Raw genomic sequence first — 18,678 nt, 5'->3', positions numbered from 1 at the left:
TTCCTGCTCAGGGCTGGGTTTTTGCAAGTTCTCCCCTGTGGAACTGGCATCCTATTTTTCAGGAGAGCCGAACCCCATGTATTTACCTGTACCAGGGTCAGGTTTCCGTGCAATCCTCCTGCCTGTCTCATGTTGCACATTGTGCTGTTGTGTTGCTAAACATCAGAACTGCACATTATGGATCAGCAAATCAGCTGAGCTTTTTAGGTTTCTCCTCACTTATTTCAGTGTCTAACTAGGATCCAGGAGTCCCTGTAAGGTATTTTGGGTTTAGGGGCCAGCCCTGAGAGCCTTTGGGCTGTTTGGGGATCACTACACATCCTCTTGGGCAGTATCCATGGGCAATGCATGGGCTGTATATGGGTGATGAGATCAAAGACTCACAGAATATCCTGAATTACAAGGCACCCACAAAGATCATCATCCTGACCATGCACAGGACCACCCCAAGCTGCATTTGCGGGTTTGGGTTTGGAGGCATTGGTTGGTAGCTTGCATGCATGTTTAGCTAAACAGGGTAATAAACATATAGAACAGGTCATAAGTTTAAAAGCCATTGCTTAAAGAGGAGTTCCTTCCTGGAAAGATGTTATCAAGCCCTATTCAAGCAGGATTTCTGGAGCAGGGGTTTGCATTCTTCCTTTGGAAGAATGGGAAGGAGGTCTCTTACAGTCAGTGCAACTCACAGCTGTGCAAATTAACTCGAGGGAGTTGGTAAGAAATGTGGGAATTTAGAGTCACTCAAACATTCAGCTATGGGGAGACCACGTTCCTTGTTTAATTCTTGTGTACTTCAGAGCATGTGACAGTTGAGAACATTTCTGACAAAAGAATCTTCCTTTCAGAGAATGAAGTTTTGTCAAAAATTAAAGGGTTTGCAGGAAAGTGTCTGCTTAAAAGAAAAGATGATTTGCTTTCTCTACCTTCTTATTGACAATATAGAAACATCATCTTAACAAAGTAAAGAATGTCAATTTACCATACCCATTTTGTTCCAGTGATATCTTAGCACTCTTTGATATGTTCTATGATAATGTTTTGACGTTAGAGAACTGAGATGACTCAAATGTTATCACAGTGAAATGGTTTCATGTCTTTACATCAGAATTTTGTAGAACTTTGAAATACAGTCTCAGCTGCAGTTTGGAGGAAAGGTCCACTGAAAGATTTAATATTTTCAGCAGGGTGATAACCTTGAATCTCAACAACTCTGTTCAAAAGCTTGGTCTCCCATAGTAATCATTGATATGGAGGTGTTACAATTTTTTTTTATGGTATCCACACTATTGATGAAGAAAACCTCTCAACAGTCCCCAGACAGTCCCCCAGATATGTTGAATTAGCCAGGACATGGTGGTGCATTCTAAACCCAACAGAAACGCTGGGGTTTGTGCCAGTAGCCTTGTTTACTTTGAGGTCAAGAATAGGAAATTGAAATTTTGGGCTCTTCTCAATTTCACTGTTTTAGATTATAGCTGGCTTTATTTTTGTAAGATTTAATGTTTGTTTGTTTGTTTTTTAATAGATTGTAAATCTTCCATAGGCTTTGTATCTTTTGGATGATTTTTGTTCGTGGCATAAAAGCCAACATTCTCTTTCTGCTCATTATTCAGCTGCAGATAAACATGATGCAGTTAAATACAAGGTACAAAAGAGAGAGAGATACCGTAATAGACAAACTATAGGTGTTTATGTTGGGGGAAATTAAACTACATCCAGGGAAATTTGTGACCAGGCAACTCTCTGTTAGCATAGCAGTGAAATGTAAACCCAGTATATGTGAACTGACCCACAAAACCCAAAGAAAACTTGTTCAAATAATCTCAAAAGATGCATTAAAAATATCCACTGGAGGATGTAGGCAGAGTTGTGTGGAGAATACCACAAACTGGGATGCCTACTTAAGACTTAGAGAAGAAATTAAAGGCTTGATTTTTAAGTTTAATTAAGTCCTTTCAGTGTGCTCTGACCAGGCATGCAGGTAGCTTGTGCAAAGACTCCTTTATATTCCTAGGGTAGTAACAAAATGGCCTTGACATATGATAGTAAAACCCTGAGGATCAGTCTTCAAAGACTAATCCCTTAGCTTTCTCTGTCCCTTCAGGGCAGTAGATGTTATTAAAGCATATAATTATTATTATAATTAACATTAAAAATGTGTTGTTAAAGTCATGTTTCATCCTCTTATCAGTATTTGCAGCATTACCTGACCCCTTCTTTAAATCATAGGCAGATATTCCTGCAGTAAGTGTTTATCAACACTGACTTCTGTAAGCCAAGGTTAATGGTACTTTAGATGCCAGTTGTGTACAAAATATTCTGCCCTCAGATTGCAAAGCCAGCCTGGCTCTTGCGTGTTCTCCCTCTGGAACTGGCATCATATTTTTGCTTGTGCTTTTGCTTGTGAAATTCCCATCAATGTGGTTCTGGAGGCTTACACAGAAACACATCTGCTCTTCATTGCCAAAAAGCAGTGAGGTGTTTGACACAGTGGTTGTCAGGCTTAGGTATTTGTAGCAGCATTTTGAGCAAATGTGCTGTGGCAGCAGGGGAGATGGGCACAAAACCCTTATCATGGTCTGTGACTCTCCAGAGCCATGCTCATCAAAAAAGGCTGCGGGAGATAAAACCAGATTAGCGTCGATAAGAGGGGCTGTGTAACAGGATTCTCTTCTGAGGGCCTGCAGTGGACTTTTTATTGTATCTGATAAAAGAGACTGGTTTGCAGAGGCACTGCACCCCATGGTGGACACCCACCTGCTCTTGGAAATCCAGCCCTCGTACTCATGGCATTTTCCTTGGGCTGACGGGAGGGGATTCATAAAGAGGCTCCTGGCAGTCTTGTAAGTGCTCGTTTTAAGCACAGGTTAAATCAGGAGTATCATCCAAGGTCTTTTCGGAATAAACCAGGATTCCTGGGGGTTTTTTCCCAGAGGAGAGAGGCAGGATGAAGGGCAGAGAGCAAGCAGTCTTTTATTCTTTAAAAACAAGCCGGTTTTATTTGCTAGTACAGCCGAGCGTAGGTGGAACTAATAGGAAAGAAGAATAGTGAACCTGGGAGAACTTCCACATGAAACAGGTCTAATAAGGGTGAAACTGTTTGCCTCAGAGGCTGAATGTATTAGACATGAAAAAATCCTAGGGGAAAATGATGGGCTGGTAAGTTTTATTCATGCTGTCTCATTAGGACAAGGTGCTCTAGGAAAGCAAGGTTAAAATTAGTATTCTTTTCCTTCACAAATACACAGTTAATCTTTGGTATTCACACCCACATGAGACATGAGGGCATTCAACAGAGCAGGGCGTTCACCGGGATCATAAGAACAGCCTGATTCTAAGTAGCACAGATGCTAAAAAAGGAGAAGAAATTGATTGGAAGCCATACACCTTCATGTTTTGTTAGCCATATCTAACAGAATATGGAACAAATTTAATGTTTTTCAAATACTTCAGAAACAGCTTTTCAAGATCTTCCTCTGAAGCTGCCTGCAGTCCATCCTGTACTGGCCAGACCTTACTCTAATATGGCAATTCCATATAGAACACATAGCTTCAAACACCTCCCTGGGACAGAGCAGAAAGGGTGGCAAGTGGAAGAAGAGAAGAAATGCAAACATCTTGTGAGTGGAAATAGGACACTAACCATGATTTTTCTGATTAATATTTTTGGAGTTTGTTTCACTGCTTTCCCTGTGTAATCAAGGCCTTGCATTCTGAGGCTACAGAGCTCTCTGCTGTTGTTGGGAGGCCCTGGGTGACAACCCAGCTACTGTTGTGTAGTGGAAGATGGAAGCTGTAGTCATCCTCCAATGATCTGGATCAGCTAGATTGCAGTTAATATAACTGCAATAAATACTTGGCAGTCTTGGATTAGCCAGGCCTGGCAGCATGGGATGTGTTGCTGTCTTATCAACTTGGCCAAGAGCAGAGCAGCAGTAGGAAGCCAGATTATCCATCCTTAAAATCCACCTTGCATGGTGGCATGAGGCACAAATGGAATATGCTATGGGTGTGGTGCTGGCATAAATTCATCCAACAATATGTTTTACTCTGTGTTGTAAATAATCTTCAATCATCTGAGCAAGAGCATGGATTGGTGCTGTCTTTAGCAGAATTAACAGGCTCAAAGCCTTGGCTTCTTCAGCATCATCTTCTTCTGTCCTCTGTCTCTGATTTCTCATTTAATTTTGACTTAATATCTCACTGGCTTAATAATATGCAGGTGTTTTCCTGTCTGCTCTTGGTGTTAGGAGAGTAAGTATATACTGAATAATGGAGAGGGAAAAAAGGTAGGCACTTTAGACTAAGGGTAACTCCTGCTGGCAGATGTTTTACATGTGTGCCTCTGGTTATGTCTCTCTCCTCACAAGCGAAGATCAGAGCTAGATTTGCCATGCAGCATCACAAGATGATGTGAAAAATGCCATGTATTTTTCAGTAGATAGGATGTAGAGCAAATGCTTTTGTTTCCTACAGGACTGGTTGACATGTTAGAGAATTAGCTTCAACCCTCAGTTTGCAAATGCTGAGTTGTTGAGTGCAGGCAAGGCAGCAGGGCTGCTGGCAGCTCACCTTTGGTTGTCAGCAGCAAAGCAAAATTTTCAAGCAGTCAGACCCTCCAACACCACATGATGGAACTTGGATTTTAAACATGGCATGTCTGTCAAGTCCTGCCCTGAGAGCTGCCTTGAAGAGTGCAAATCCTCCTGTATGGAATAGAGGGTGCAAAGGCAGCAGTCGAGGCAACGTGTGAAAAGCTTCCCTCTGCAACCTGCACCATGACCTGCTCAGAGAGACCTCCCCTTTTTGCTTTTAGCTCTGCCAGACAATTTACTGTGTGTCTCAGCTGTCTCACTGCATTATGTCCTTCAAACCCCCCCAGAGTTAACGTTTGGAGGCAGCAAACACTGCTGGCTCCACAAGAAGAGCTGGGAGCGGAAAGGTCAGGTCGATTAAAGCACTTGATCAGAATCTTTAACATAAAGACGTCACAAGCAAAGCAGGAACGCTGCTTCACGCTCAGCTAAGAGCAAATGATTCATCAGGCAAGGCTGCTTATTTTTGGAGGATAGCCACAAAAGAGAGGGGAACATGCTGGATGTATCGATCACGGTGGTAACGGGGGGCCGCAGAGCCCTTCCCTCGTTTTGATGGGAATTTAATGTCAGGAATACATCATCCCATGTAAATACATCAATACATATTTTACATTGAATGGATTTTAAAGATGTTCTGGCCCAGCTTAGCAGGATCACATCGCCTCTGCACAAATCTCAGAGCTGTCATTTAGAGCAAAGGGCTATTCTGCAGTATTCTCTGTTGCTTGATGCCACTAAAGATGGAGCCTTTTTGGGAGGACTTCTGTAAAGGTGGCTGGAGAAGCAGGTGTGCTCTGGAATCTCTAGTGCCTTCAGGGCAGACCTTCAGTGGGTGAAGATGCACCAGTGTTGAGCAGATTAACCTGAAGGATGGTTTCATCTGGCTGACCTCCATTGCCTCCTATGTCCAAAAGTGTTTGGGAATACATCCATTGAGCTGAGAGCTCCTGCTTGCCCCAAGCAGCATCTCTGTCTGACCCTTGGCAAGGGCAGAGGTGCTGCAGTGGCAGCAGCCAGAAATGAGGGTCACAGAAATGAGGTTTAGGTTTGGTATCAGGAAAAGGTTTTTCACCCAGAGGGTGGCTGAGCACTGGAACAGGCTCCCCAGGGAAGGGCTCACAGCACCAAACCTGTCTGAGTTCAAAAACATTTGGACAGCACTTTCAGGCACAGGTGTTTCTTGAGGTGTCCTGTGCAGGGCCAGGAGCTGAACTCAGACATCTTCATGGGTCCTTTCCAACTCAGTGTATTGTAGGATTCTATGATTCTAAGATAAATGAGCGTGAGGAAAAACACAAAGAGAAGAAAAGTTCAGGGGAAAATGGTTCAGGGAAGAAAATGCAGCCATAGAGAATGACTGGATGAGAGAAGGAAGCAGGAATTCCTGGTGGAAGGATCATTTTGCCAGAGGAGTATGTGAAGGGAGGGTGCAGGGAGAGAAGTGTAGGTACAGTGTGATGAGGCAAGAGGGCAGGAGCACAAAGGGAAATGCCCCTGGAAGAGAAGGAAAAGAGGAGCAAGTGGAGGTGGCAGCCTGGCATGCAGGAGCCACTGTGCAGGATGGCAGGAGTGGGCTTTTGGGGACATGAACACCAATGAAGACCCTTAGGGTTGCTGAATCCAACCCCCTGTGGCCACTGGCAGCCAGAGCAGAGCCATCTGGGAGCAGATGTGCTCCAGAAGTTGGTGAACAGATGAACACAGTGCTCACCCCAGCCCACAAAATGCTCAACAGCACTTTGTAGTTCACCTAAGGCCCTCAGCATGCAAGACCAAGAGAGCAGGACAAGCTCTCTGATGCTGTGAGCACAGGGATGGGGGAGGAAATTACCTCAGCAGCAGTGGTTGGGATGCACTGGTGGGGGGGTTGAAGCAGAATTCATTACAGACCCAAGGGGTATGTCTGTGTTGCAGAATACTGTGTGGTGGGGAGGCAGTCACAGCTCTCTGTGCTTTCCTGCAGTCTGATACCTGGAAAGGATAGCAGGGCTGTGCTCCTGAAATTCCAAACAAGCTGGTTCCTGCAGGGCCAGTGCAGATATCTCAGCTCTACATTACCTACTGCAGAAATAACAATCAGCTCCTGTCAAGAAGTTTAAAATAATTCAAGGCAGACTCTATGATGGCAAAACCTTTGGCCATCAGAAGCAAAGGAATAAAAGGTGAGATTCAAAATAAGCTCTCCTGTGCCAAAGGTGACACTGTGTGATCAGAAATGCCCCACAGAGAGCAATACTTGTGATTTTATTCTGAGGCTCCTGTTTTCTCTCTGGTGGTCTGCTACTTCTTGAGTCAGTGCTCTCCTAATTTAGCCTGTAATGTCATGCAGGACCCAAGACACTCAGTCTGCAATTGTGACTCTACCAACCCCTCTACAGAATTAGCTCTGAATTAGTCATTCAGCATGCCAGTGCATGCAAAATAGACTCAAGTGGATCAGATTTTGTGTGCTGGGACTGAATTGCAGTAAATACAGGGACTCAGAGAATCCCAGTCTGCATCTGGGCTCTCGTGTCCAGAGGGATTCTCCTCCTCCATTGGCTGCACAGCCTCTCCAAGCAGAAGAAAAAGAAGAACCAATGAGTGATTTTTTTTCCTCATGAAACCATTAATTTTATCCTTCAGTTGTCCTGTGGAAGCAGCAGTGACCAGAGTGTGTAAGAGCAGCAGTAGTTCCATGTTGGCAGGATATGCAATGTGAGGGTGGGAGGGGATGGCAGGAATTGAATTTGGATCTTCCTTTCAGCACTTTTTTGGGATAGAATCAGGGCTTGTCCCAAAAAGTGGGGTATCTGTGTATAAAAGGTGTGAGCTGTAATTTTACAGATTGTTTCCCTTGGTTGGGGAAGTGGTGATGCTGGAGGTAGCACTGTCATCTCAGCTGGGCCTGGTGGGCAGCAAGTCCACTAACTTTAGTGAGCTGATCTTCTGGCAGATGCCACCTCCTTGGTCTGTTTTGAGTTCAAACAAGTAGAGATGTGATCTGTATCATAGAATCATAAAATGCTTTGGCTTAGAAGGGACCTTAAAGGTCATCTAGCTGCAAACCCCCTGCCATGAGCAGGGATCTCTTTTGCTAGACCAGATTGCTCAGAGCCCCATTCAACCTTTCCTTGAACACTTCCAGGGATCTGCTTGTACATCAACCCACAGTGTCTCAGCTTTAATTATTGATGGTATCCATAAGAATTGTGACTGGGCAGGTGGAACTGTGTCCCCAGAGCAATCTAATCCTGGTGTTTCTCTCTCTGCAGGGGGTGGAGGGAAACGCAAAGGCAAAAGCAAAAAGTGGAAGGAAATCCTGAAATTCCCTCACATTAGCCAGTGTGAAGATCTCCGAAGAACAATAGGTAAGAGCTTTTCCCTTCTTTGGAAGCACAGCATAAATAAAACATTCTATCAGAACTGGCTCATTAGAATGACATTAAAGGTACTCATCATTACAGGGAGTCAGTTTACAGGTGGGCATGCCATGCACGTTCCTCCCGTGGTGCTGCCATGCAAAAAATGCTGATTTTCTGTTCCTGAAAGGGGTTGTGAACCAGGCAGGAGAGGCTGGAATGCTGCACTGGCAGGGCAGGGCATGGGGCTGGCAGCATCCAGGCCCTTTGTGTTCCATACACAGGTTCCAGGACACAAAGGGGTTTCAGAGCTGGACAACACCTGGCATGTGGGACAGGGGCTTTCACTCTATCCCTGCCAGTGTGGCTGTAAAAACACATCCAGAAAGGAATCCCCTCATCACATCCTGCATTCCCTTCTGGTAAGTATCTCCTTATCTGGGAGGAAATGAGCCTTGCTGACTGTAAGTTAGTGTTAATTATAGTGTGGATATGATGTTTGAAGCAGCAGCCAGGCTTCTGCCAGGCAGGTTTGCTCAGCAGCACCATCCCCTATTCAACTTAATGGAGCTTTTTTACAGGACATGTAAAAAACTTGTTTTAACTTAATTTGTTTTATTCATGTGGGCCAAATGCTGCAGATTTGGCAGGGAGCTTGCAGTGTCCATTTTCATAGCACTGCATTTCTCCTGCTCATACATGCCAAATTTCAGCATTCCTTTGACTGCTGCCTTGGCAGACAGGGCCAGCAGCTATCTCCTTCTGCATTCTCCCCTGGAAAGCCCAGGATTACTGGTCTCACCACAAGAGGTTAACTTCAGCTTTTGAGGCTTCTTTTCTCCTCTACACATAAAATCCAGCCACTGGCAAGAAATGAATGAAAGGCAAGAATCTGTAACAAGTGAGATAATGGGCAGCATAATTTGTCTAACTTGGGTGAGCTCCTGGGGTCTGAGTGACAGTGCCCTGGCACTATTTACATTAGAAATCCACAGCATGTTTATGCAGAGGAAATATGTGGAATGTTTGGAAGACTCTTTTCATGGTCTCCTTCAGTAAAATTTTCTTCTTTTGCCTTCTGTTGTAGGTAAAAGGTGGTAAAGAAAAGAGGGGAGGCAGGAGAATAGAATGTAGGTTTTCCCCAGTTGACAAACACACAAAGTCTGACCAATTTCTGAAGGTACAGAACCTGCTGGAAGCAAACCTGACTCAATATATTGTAATTTGCAAAGGGAATTCTCCCCATTGTTCTGTCATCCTTTGTTTCCAAAAGGGAAAATGGCTCCAGATAAAATGTTCTCTCTTTACAAAGGTGTACTCTCCTAAAATGAGTAGTCTTTAAAAAATTAAGTCTGCCAATTATTTCTGTTTCTGAAATGTTATTTCTGGAGGGTTTTGTGTGTGTCAGCTTCACCCTAATGTACATTGTTTTGCATTTTTTTGGTGAATGATTTGGTGATGTAACCAGGCAAGAGCCGTTGTGGGATCTCTGGGCAGATTTGGTTTCAGTCACTGCAGTGATTACCTGTGAGCTGGGAATTCTAGCAACTGCCTTTTCCACAGTGGGAAATAAGCTTCAAATCCTGGTTCTGTAACTCTGATTTTTGTTGAGTTGAGCTGGATGTGATTACACAAAGGAATAAGGCACTGCTGAGCCTGAATAATGTTATCTGTCCTTGCTGGCTCTGCCATTTTCAGTGAATCTCTGAAGTTGAAACACCCCAGATGAACAGTTGTCTGAACCTCTCCTGCCTCATACAGGGTGTCTCACACATCCTGGGTGGGTGGGTCTGTAGCATTAAGTCCTTTTCATGTGTGTGCTCAGGTTGGATCCATTGCAGATCCCTTGCACTGGGCTCTGTGCTCCCTGGACACCCAGGAACGAGCACTGGTCACTGCAGTCTGGCCTTAAATGGCTTCTTTTCCTGCCTCTGCTGAGGAAGAACCATTTCCCTGGCTTCAACCCTTCTTCATTTGTTATTTTCTGCAAGTTCTTTAAAAGGATCTCAGGATTTCAGACTAGTGTCTGCACAGGTACAGGGAATGTCCTGCGACATCTTTCCTGGCCCTTCAGCTGGTCTGGGACTTGCAGGGGATTCAATGTCTTGGGGTGTCTGCACATCAGCCCCTACCCTGACAAATTCTGAACTTTCTAGTTCAGAAATAGGGAGCACAGAAAGGCTTTTTCCTCCAAGGCCAGGTTGGATGGGGCTTTTAGTGGAAGGTCTTTTAGGGGGATTGGAGCTAGAAGATCTTTCCCACCTTCCAAACCATGGTTCTAAACTTTATACAAGGGAAAAGCTACACCCAAATTCAATTTGTTCAGAAATCAGGACAAATACAGGCAGGTTCTGCTCATCACAGACCTCTTTGCTGCCTGTCCTCCTCCCAGCATTTTCCATCAGACAGAGTCTTGCCACTTAGGTTAAAAAAAAATAATTACAGCAAGTCTTGGAGGGTTGGATGAGCTGGAGCACAAGGCTGTTGAGGTTTTGTTGTATTCCTCTCTGCTGGATGCTTCCCAAGAGCCTCCAGGGAAAAGCTGGAGGCAGGAATGGGATGGACTTTTTGATTTAGAGCAGTCATGGACTGCACAGCTTAGTTGAATGTAGCCATAAGCAATAGATGGAAAATGCTGCTGTTGAAGTTGTGGCAGTACAGCCTGCATGTGTGTGTAGATGCCCACATTTTGGTGTAAAAACGTGTGTGCTTTTGCACCCCGCTAAGATGTACTGAAAAGAGTCTGTGTCTTAAAAAAAATACTGTAGTGTGAAAAGAAATCTGTGAAAAACAGGAAGGCTGAAATAAACCAAGGGTCTGCGACCTGTGTTGACACAATTATGAGTCAGTTCATACCTTTTGGTTACCTCTGTGTTTACAGGAGACTCTGTGTTTGACTATCCATCATCTGGTGTCTCACTGAAAGACTTGCTTAGTAAAGCCCTTTTTTTCCCCTCCTTCTTGTGCACAGAAATAAAAATCAAAACACCCGAGAGAAACACTGCTTTTTGATAAATAAACAAACACTGGAAACGTCTTTATTAAAAGTGCCATTTAGCCAAGGAGCTATTTTTTTGGACTGGACTTAAAAGCAACTTCTTTTCTCCTTTCTTTTTTGTCCAAAGTACGCAACACCTTTTGCAGGGAAATTCAGTGGCCTTCATTGTGTGCTAATTAAATAAGCAAGGGAAGCAGGGATGCTGCACTTTACTGGGCTCTGAGAGAGGCTTGTATACTATGAATGGCTAATGCATGTTTCCATTTGCAGCCCTCTTCCTGGCTGTATTTAATTGTATTAAAACAGCCGGCCCTTTCCAGGTTGGAAGATTTCCATATTGGCACCAGAGGCCCAGTCAGTCAATAAAAACTGATTTTTGAGGCATAGCTACCATGACTCATGTGATGGATGCTGCTGTAGATGGGGTTCTGCTATCTTTAAAACTCACAGATGACAGCTTAGCAAAAGAGAGATGTTTCAAGGGAAGAGGAAAACATACCAAGGAACAGCTTTAAAAGTTCCTGCATTTGACATGACATGAAGAGATGCCAAAAGTTAGAGATATCCATTGGTTTAAAGGCCATCAGTAAAAAAAAAAAATATAAGAAAAAGTTGCAATTTGAAAGGCCAGAGTGTCTTTTTGATGATAAAAGATTCTGGATGTCTGTAAATATTTCTGAATGACGCAAAAGGTTCTGTTGGTTAAAAGTGTGGAATTTTTATTTATTTTGCTCAGACCCATTCTGTGCTTTTTTCTTGCATAAAAAAACTGCCTGGGTGAAAGAGTTGATTATTCTGATCTTTGGCAAATTTTCATTCACAACTGTCCAAATGCTATATAATAAATCAAGACTTTTTTACCCCATAGATTGAACCTTGTGGGGAAACTGCCACAGAATGTGTCTGTGCTTGTTGCACAGAGTGATTTGCTGCATTATTGCAGACAACTTTTAACTCCTTTGGTAAAGCAGTTTCTGGTTGTGCATGATGCTCAGGTAGAAGAGAACGCTGAGGATTTCTCTTATTAAATATTTTTATTCAGTGAGATTTCACAGTCAGAAAGATCAACCCCATTAATACTAATTTGGCCATTAGTATTAATGGCCAAAAAAAGAAAAAAATCCTTCTTTTGCCATTCAACCTCTTACATGGCATTTGCCTTTTACCTGGGGTAAAAGTAGCTCGAGCTTCCAATTCTGGCACATTCTTTTCCGTCTTGTTAAAAATACACTTCTGTGTGAGAAACACTTTGTAGAGCTGGTGTACAGAGTAAGTGGGACAAAATTGAAGCCACAGAGTTCACATGCTCACTTTTTACAAAAGCAGCCTCTTTTCTCCCCCCATCACTCTCTTGGGTATTGTACTTTTTCAGACATGATCAAGACCTTCACCTACACGAATTTTTTTTCCCAGTCACTTTGCAGTTTATCTGCCTGGAGGCACAGCTGGCAGTGCAATGAGATTCGGATGCTTTGAGTATTTTGGAGCTCCCTAGAAATGCTTTGCAGCCTGCACTGAGCTCCATCCTGTGGCAGAAAGCCTCCTGCTGTACCCCTGGTGTCTCATTCAGAGGTGGCTTGGACCTCCCTCTCTGCTGCACATCTTCCATGAATTCCCACCAGGTTTCTTGACTCCACAGGTTTTCCAGCACTGCAGAGAGAAACTCATGGGTGAGAGGTGTTGCAAAAGCAAAGTGTGAATTTCCAGGCCTTGCTGGGGAGTCCCTGAGAGACCGAGTGACAGCATGGGCTGTCAGAGTTCATTGTGGGGTAACTGTGGCACCTTGTCCCTCTTCACTGGGAAGGGCATCACCCCTGGGGCTGTATCCCTCAGGGGATGGAGATGTAGGCAGGGAAATGCTCTCCATGTGCAGATCCCAGAGCCTGAGGCCCCGTGGTGGTGTCACATACAAAGCTCAGGCACTGGAACGGGGAAAGAGAAGGCATCAAAGCCCCAGTCTGATCAAAAACACAAAGGAGCAGCCAGTTTTCTCTCCACCAAATTCTTCACCTCTCATGTTTACAGTGATTAAAAAGCATGGTTGGGAAATGTAATCCTGAAGCCAACAGACAGATCAAAGGGAGGAATTGCAGCTTGCCTTCCGCTGTAAATAACCAAGCTCAGCTGGTTATAACTTCTGTGATTGTCCTGTAGTATTGGTCTGAGTCCTACACCTAAGGCTGGTCTCGTGTTTTTGGCTAAAACTGGAGTTTAAGTTTTTGAGAGATATTTTTTTGGTCGAAATCATTAGCTTTCCTTGGGAAAAAACCTTACATTTTTATTGGAAATAGTTTTTCAGCAAGTAGTCAGGATTCCATGGCATGAAATAACCGCAGGGGGAGCCATCTCCTCCTTTCTTTCCAAAAGTGTAGGAGTCAGGGTAGCTGTGTTGGGAGGATGCTGGTGGGGAGTTTGTGTGTACAGCCAGAGCTGAGTACCCAGCACAGAGCTCTACACCACTTCTGGGAGGAGCTGGAAACCTGGGGAATTAGAACTACTGGAGTAGAAAATGCTGTCTAGTAAAAAGATTTAAATGAATAAATAAGTCAGCATACTGTATTGTTCTTACACTCTTAATTGAAATATATTTCTAGAGAAATTAATATCATTTAAGTCCCAAGCTGGTAAACATGTAGGCTCAAAAAGAATTTTTTAACCTTGCAGGGCATCTCTTTAAATTCAGCTGATGCCAGGGTGGGGGGTTTTTAGCAATCAGAATCATGCTCTGTGTGAAAAGCACTTTTCCCACACTGGTGCCCTTAGATACCTGCAGCATAAGACATATTTCAGTCACTATCAGCAGCAGCAAAGGGATATCTTGCTGCTGTTCTCCATCACCCAGGTGCCAGCCCCTCACCTGGGTGTTTGTTCTCAGCCCAGGTGCTCAGGGGAGGAGGGAGTGGGGCTCTGCTTCACCCCTGGGGTCACCAGGACCTGAGGGCTTCTTGTGGGTGATCCCATGGATGCTGGAGTGGTGCCTGACAGAAGATCTCCTGGATGAGTTATCCTCCATGGTGGTTGTCTGCAGGGCCAGCACAGAAAGATCAGAGAGAAGAACCCAAGAAGGACTGAAAACAAAGTTGGAAGGGCTCCTGAAAGCTCTGGATAGGATTTATTGCTCTGGAAAAAGTTATGCAGAGTTTTTTGGATTACGTTAATGCAGAAAAATACATCAAACTAATTCATTTCTAAAGGAGAAAGAAAGTCCTTCCCCTTCCCAGTGCCCACTCCATACACTTCTTTCTTTTTTCTTTTTCTGCAGTAGACATCACTTTCCCCTCTCTCCCTTGAGCCAAAAGGTCTCTGTTGCTCCTTCAAAGTACAGCTTATGCAATCTTTCCAGCACAGACCTTCCTGCAGAGTTGCCCTGTAGTTTCTTGGACTTGGTGTGCTGTCCCATATCGTGAATACATCTAAATTAAATTAGATACTCTTCAGGGGCAGGAACTGGCCACATGATAGAAACAGTTCCAGCTCATGAAATGATATGGCTGACGTCAAAACCATAGTGTTTGTTTACAAACCCACAGTTGGTTCAGTTCCTTTCTTTAAAATCCTTCAGATTCAAGTGTAATTCCATCATAAACATAGGTTTCTAGTGCTCAAATGTGGACAAACAGAGCAATGTTTGGTGCCCTTGCAAGATTAGCTGTATCCAGTTTATAGCTATGGGTGGAATTGAGAAGGGTTGGGTTTTTTTTTTTTCCCCCCTCCTTGTAATTTTTTTTTAATGCCATCACAGAAAATATGTGAAAAACAAGCTGTTTTATGCATCTAGTGAGACTCAAGACTAACACTGGGAGAACAGGCTGCTTGCAGGCTGCTGGTGCTTGACAGCTTCCAGGACGGGAAGGGGACGCAGGGGAAATGAGTTGAAATGATCTCAGCCCACGTTCTATTTACAGAATTTATTTCACAAGACTTAATCCATTGAGTATTACCTTGGCAGGGGCAACCCAGAAAGAAAGCAAGAAAGACTTTGCTATTCCCCATAAAGAACGGGCAGCAAATCCACATCTCCTTACCAAAAAGTGAGCCCCCCACCAGTCATCCTTCAACAGAAAGCCTCCTAATGAACAAATATTATCACTGAACTTCTGCATTTGTGTTTTGTGGCAAAGGCTGTATTAGCCTTTGCAAACTGAGAAGGAGAAAAATGCCACAACTTGCACACTTCGAATTACTTTCCAACATTATTACAGGGATGTGCAGGAAGGGAATTAGAAGAGAATATCCTTTTACCAGATCTATTTCATCTCTTGCTGAAAATAGAAGTAGATATGGTGAGCTGCAGGGTTTTTCATTATCTCATTAGGCAATATGAGTCATTAAGTCTAATTAATACTTATGCAGTGATTTGTAAAATGCTATAGAAGTGCTCACGGGTCCTGTTAAATAGTAGTACTTGGTTGTTAAGGAAATTTATTTTAAAACCAATTCAGCATTTGCTGGGTATGGGGAATGCGAGGTAGGGCTGCATTTATGGTAAAACCTTGCTCTTATCCCTGCAGGACTCTCTTGTGGCTTTGCTCCTGGTAGTGATGGGAAGGTGGTGGCAGGACAAAGCTTGGCTGGCTCTGCTGGAGTCAGGGACAAAGTTTCCCTTAAATTAAACTGTGCAGGAGCCCTCTTATAATGGAAGGAGGCAAATGCAGCGGGGGGAAAGGGAGAGAAAAGATCTACCAGACCTACTTTATAGGGATGCTGTGAAGTGAGCAGCCTGACATCCTCACCTTTGGGGACACACTCAGGCTTTCAGGGATTGGGATGGGATTAGCCAAAGTTAATGCTTCTTGAGGAAAAGAACTCATTTGGAATAGGAGTAGAGGAGGTGTTACTTTGACTTGGCTTCTGCTGGTTACTACAGAGGCCTCTAGGATTGTGGCTGGGCTTTGTTTCTGGGTTTTATGGGAACAGTCATGCACCAAGGGAAGTCCCTCAGTGGAAATATGGCCCATTGTTGTCCATGCACTCAAAGCTTCCAGCTGTCAAGGAAAAGAGAGGTTGAGTGTTTTTAAGATAGTCCCACACCTATCTTTTCATTCTGATTTCAAGACAGCAGGAGGGAATTCATATGTGGAATGTTCCAAGCCTGATTTTTCAGTGGTTTGGCTGAGTCCCCGAAGTCGTTGAGAGATTCCATTTATTTTTCAGGTAATCACTCCGTGCTGCTTTGAAAACACTTGGAGGTGATAATTTGAGATATTTCTCTGTGCTCTGTAGGTCAGAAATCAGGGCATGGCCATGAATTTTGCTACATATTTCTGTTAAAATAGAACCTCCACTCGGCAGGATCAAAGCAGGAGCTATGAGGCCATTTCTGAACAGAGCCTCTGGTTGTGCCAGTACTGTTATTTACTTATTAATCACATTTTTACCATGCTAAACTGATTACAGGGAATTCTAAGACAAGTAAAAGAAAATACTCTCTTGCCCTCAACTGTGTCCCTTAGCTGAACTAATGGAAAGGATGAGTGAAAGTCCAATTTAGAGAAAGGAAATAAAATTATAGAGCAGGAAACTATAATGCAAACTATGAAAAAAACTCCCAAGTTTGGGTAGGATGGTAGATTGATACTTGATTTTGTTGAAGAACCCCCTGTTGTCCTGGCGTTGGTAAAGCCAGTGAAAAATGGCTCAAAAATAGTCTGAACTCTTATAATCCTTAAAAATAAGTTATGGACCAAGACATTTAAGTTACACTTCAACTTAGTGTATTAAGAAAAAAGTGAAGTGTTTTACCTTTCCAGAATTATTATGGATTTCAAAAGATGGGGAGTCTCTGTAGTATTAAATGACCCACAAAAATATAATCTTTGGAGATGGTGACAAACTTCTTTGTACCTGCCAGATTTCACCATCCTCCAGCCCTGCACCGGCTTTATGTTTGTACAGTGACACTTTGAAAGTCTCTCCACGTCACATTGATTTTCTGAGCTCTCTCTTGGACAAGTTAGGTCAGTGTTGACAGATTGGTGAAGGCTGTTCTCATGAGCAGCAGGACCTGGCTCAACTACATACAAGTATTTGCAATGTTGAAACAGCTCTCTATAAGTAAGTGCTTTCAGGCTTTCATAACTCCTGCTTCAAAATATTTTTGGCATTTGTAAACATGGCTTATGGAGAAACATGGTTTTGAGCACAGGAAGAATTTGGTGTAAGTCACTTCAGAACTATTCTGATCAGTCCAAACAAACAACATTCAGCACTTGAGCACCGGGTTCCTGGCATTTGACCTTTTGGTGTGGGTATAGTTTGTTTCATGAGCAGTGGCTTCAGCACACTGAGCTTCAGGAGGGGTCTAAAAAGGTACAATACTGACTCTGTAATGACTCTAAAAGAGAGAAACACGTGGTGGAGAACTTACTGCATAACAGGGAATATTTAATTTAATGTAGTAAAGTTGGACACGTCTATGCTGATCAGCTCTCCAGCAAGCCAAAGCCAACTGGCAGTCCTGCCTCTTCAAGCAAGATCCTTTTCAGATTTCCATTTCAGATCTCTTCAGCTGAACCTGATAAGCCTGACCATGAGTACCTAGGTGGGAAATCTTTGGAAAAGAGCTCTGTGCTGGTGACAGGGTTGGCCCTGCATGGGAGGGAACAACAGCACTGTTGGCTCCTGGGGGCCTCTGTGTGCCCAGGTCTGTGCCTGAGCAGGATGGAGAATGGAGAGTGGGAAGTAAAAGTTACAACCCCTGTAGGTAAATAAAGCTACATCCCCTTTGTATCATCAGTGGGAGTATTCCCAAGGCTTGTTCTGCCTGTGGGAGAAGAGCCAGCATGAAAAGAGCTGCTGTTAAGCAGCCCCAGTGCTGGGAGTGGACCTCATGACTGTCCTTAGCTCCATGGAGGCTTTCTTCCTCCAAGGTAGAAACTCTTTCCTTCTAAGACTGCTTTCATCCCTGCCCAGGAGACTGTGGGTGTCCATGGGGCACTATAACCTCATTATCTTCTATGGAAAAAAAACCCCAACCAACTTCTAAAAATATTGTCTATGTCAGTATTGCCTATGCCAGTGTGACTATGAATCAGTGGTCAGAGCTGCAAGGGAGAATTACAGCCTTTTCTCCCTGTTCTTTGCCATGGACAGCCCCAAGTCCTATGACTGGCACTAATATCCTTTTTAGAATCTACATCAAAGTCTCCTCAGGGCTCAGGGACCTTTCTTATGAGTTAAAAATCAGCTTCTTTAGGTGAGATCTCAAGGAGCGAAAGGAGGCAACGCGAAGTTTCAAACTTCAGAGGAGCTGCCAAGGCAAAGGTCACCCAAGGTTGTGGTTACTCCCAGTGTGCTCTGCAAAGGGCTCTGTGCACCAGCACAGGCTGGGATTACAACAGGGCCAGCACAGAGACAGGGAAGACACGGATCCACCCTGCAGCCATGTGGTTTTCGCAAGTTTTCTGGCACTCTCTGGCCTCTGCTCCGAATCCTGAAGGAGCTCTGATGGAGACCTGCTGTCCCTGTTCAAAAAAAAGGGATGGGTTTTTGTTCCCAACAGCACTGTTGAGCTCAGTGGAAAGTAACCATCACCCACAACCAGTACCTAGTAAAGCACCTATAGACTGAAATCTGCAGAGTGCTCCATTAGTGCTGCTCACTGTAACTCTTAGTATAGGTAGGATATTCCTTTATTTTCTCCTTGTTCATATCACATGAGAAAACTTGTCCTTCTTCATCCCCAAGGACAGATTATAATTTTTTTTCTTAAACCCCCGTGTTCATTGCAGGGGATTGGACT

General features: G+C 43.8%; 1 protein-coding gene across 1 annotated transcript in view; it reads left to right on the top strand.

Moving 5' to 3' along the window:
• Positions 1 to 18,678, top strand: part of GRK5 (G protein-coupled receptor kinase 5) — a 153,756-nt gene that overhangs the window by 53,670 nt on the left and 81,408 nt on the right. Inside the window, exon 2 of the mRNA XM_054637105.2 lies at positions 7,853 to 7,948. Coding sequence (XP_054493080.1) covers positions 7,853 to 7,948 — 96 coding nt within the window. The remainder of the gene's footprint in view (positions 1 to 7,852; positions 7,949 to 18,678) is intronic.

Source organism: Agelaius phoeniceus, chromosome 9 (genome assembly GCF_051311805.1).
Source record: "Agelaius phoeniceus isolate bAgePho1 chromosome 9, bAgePho1.hap1, whole genome shotgun sequence".
In the NCBI taxonomy this organism is placed as follows: Eukaryota; Metazoa; Chordata; class Aves; order Passeriformes; family Icteridae; genus Agelaius; species Agelaius phoeniceus.
Note: the sequence above shows the minus strand (reverse complement) of the source record. Positions and strands in the feature narration are given on the sequence as shown.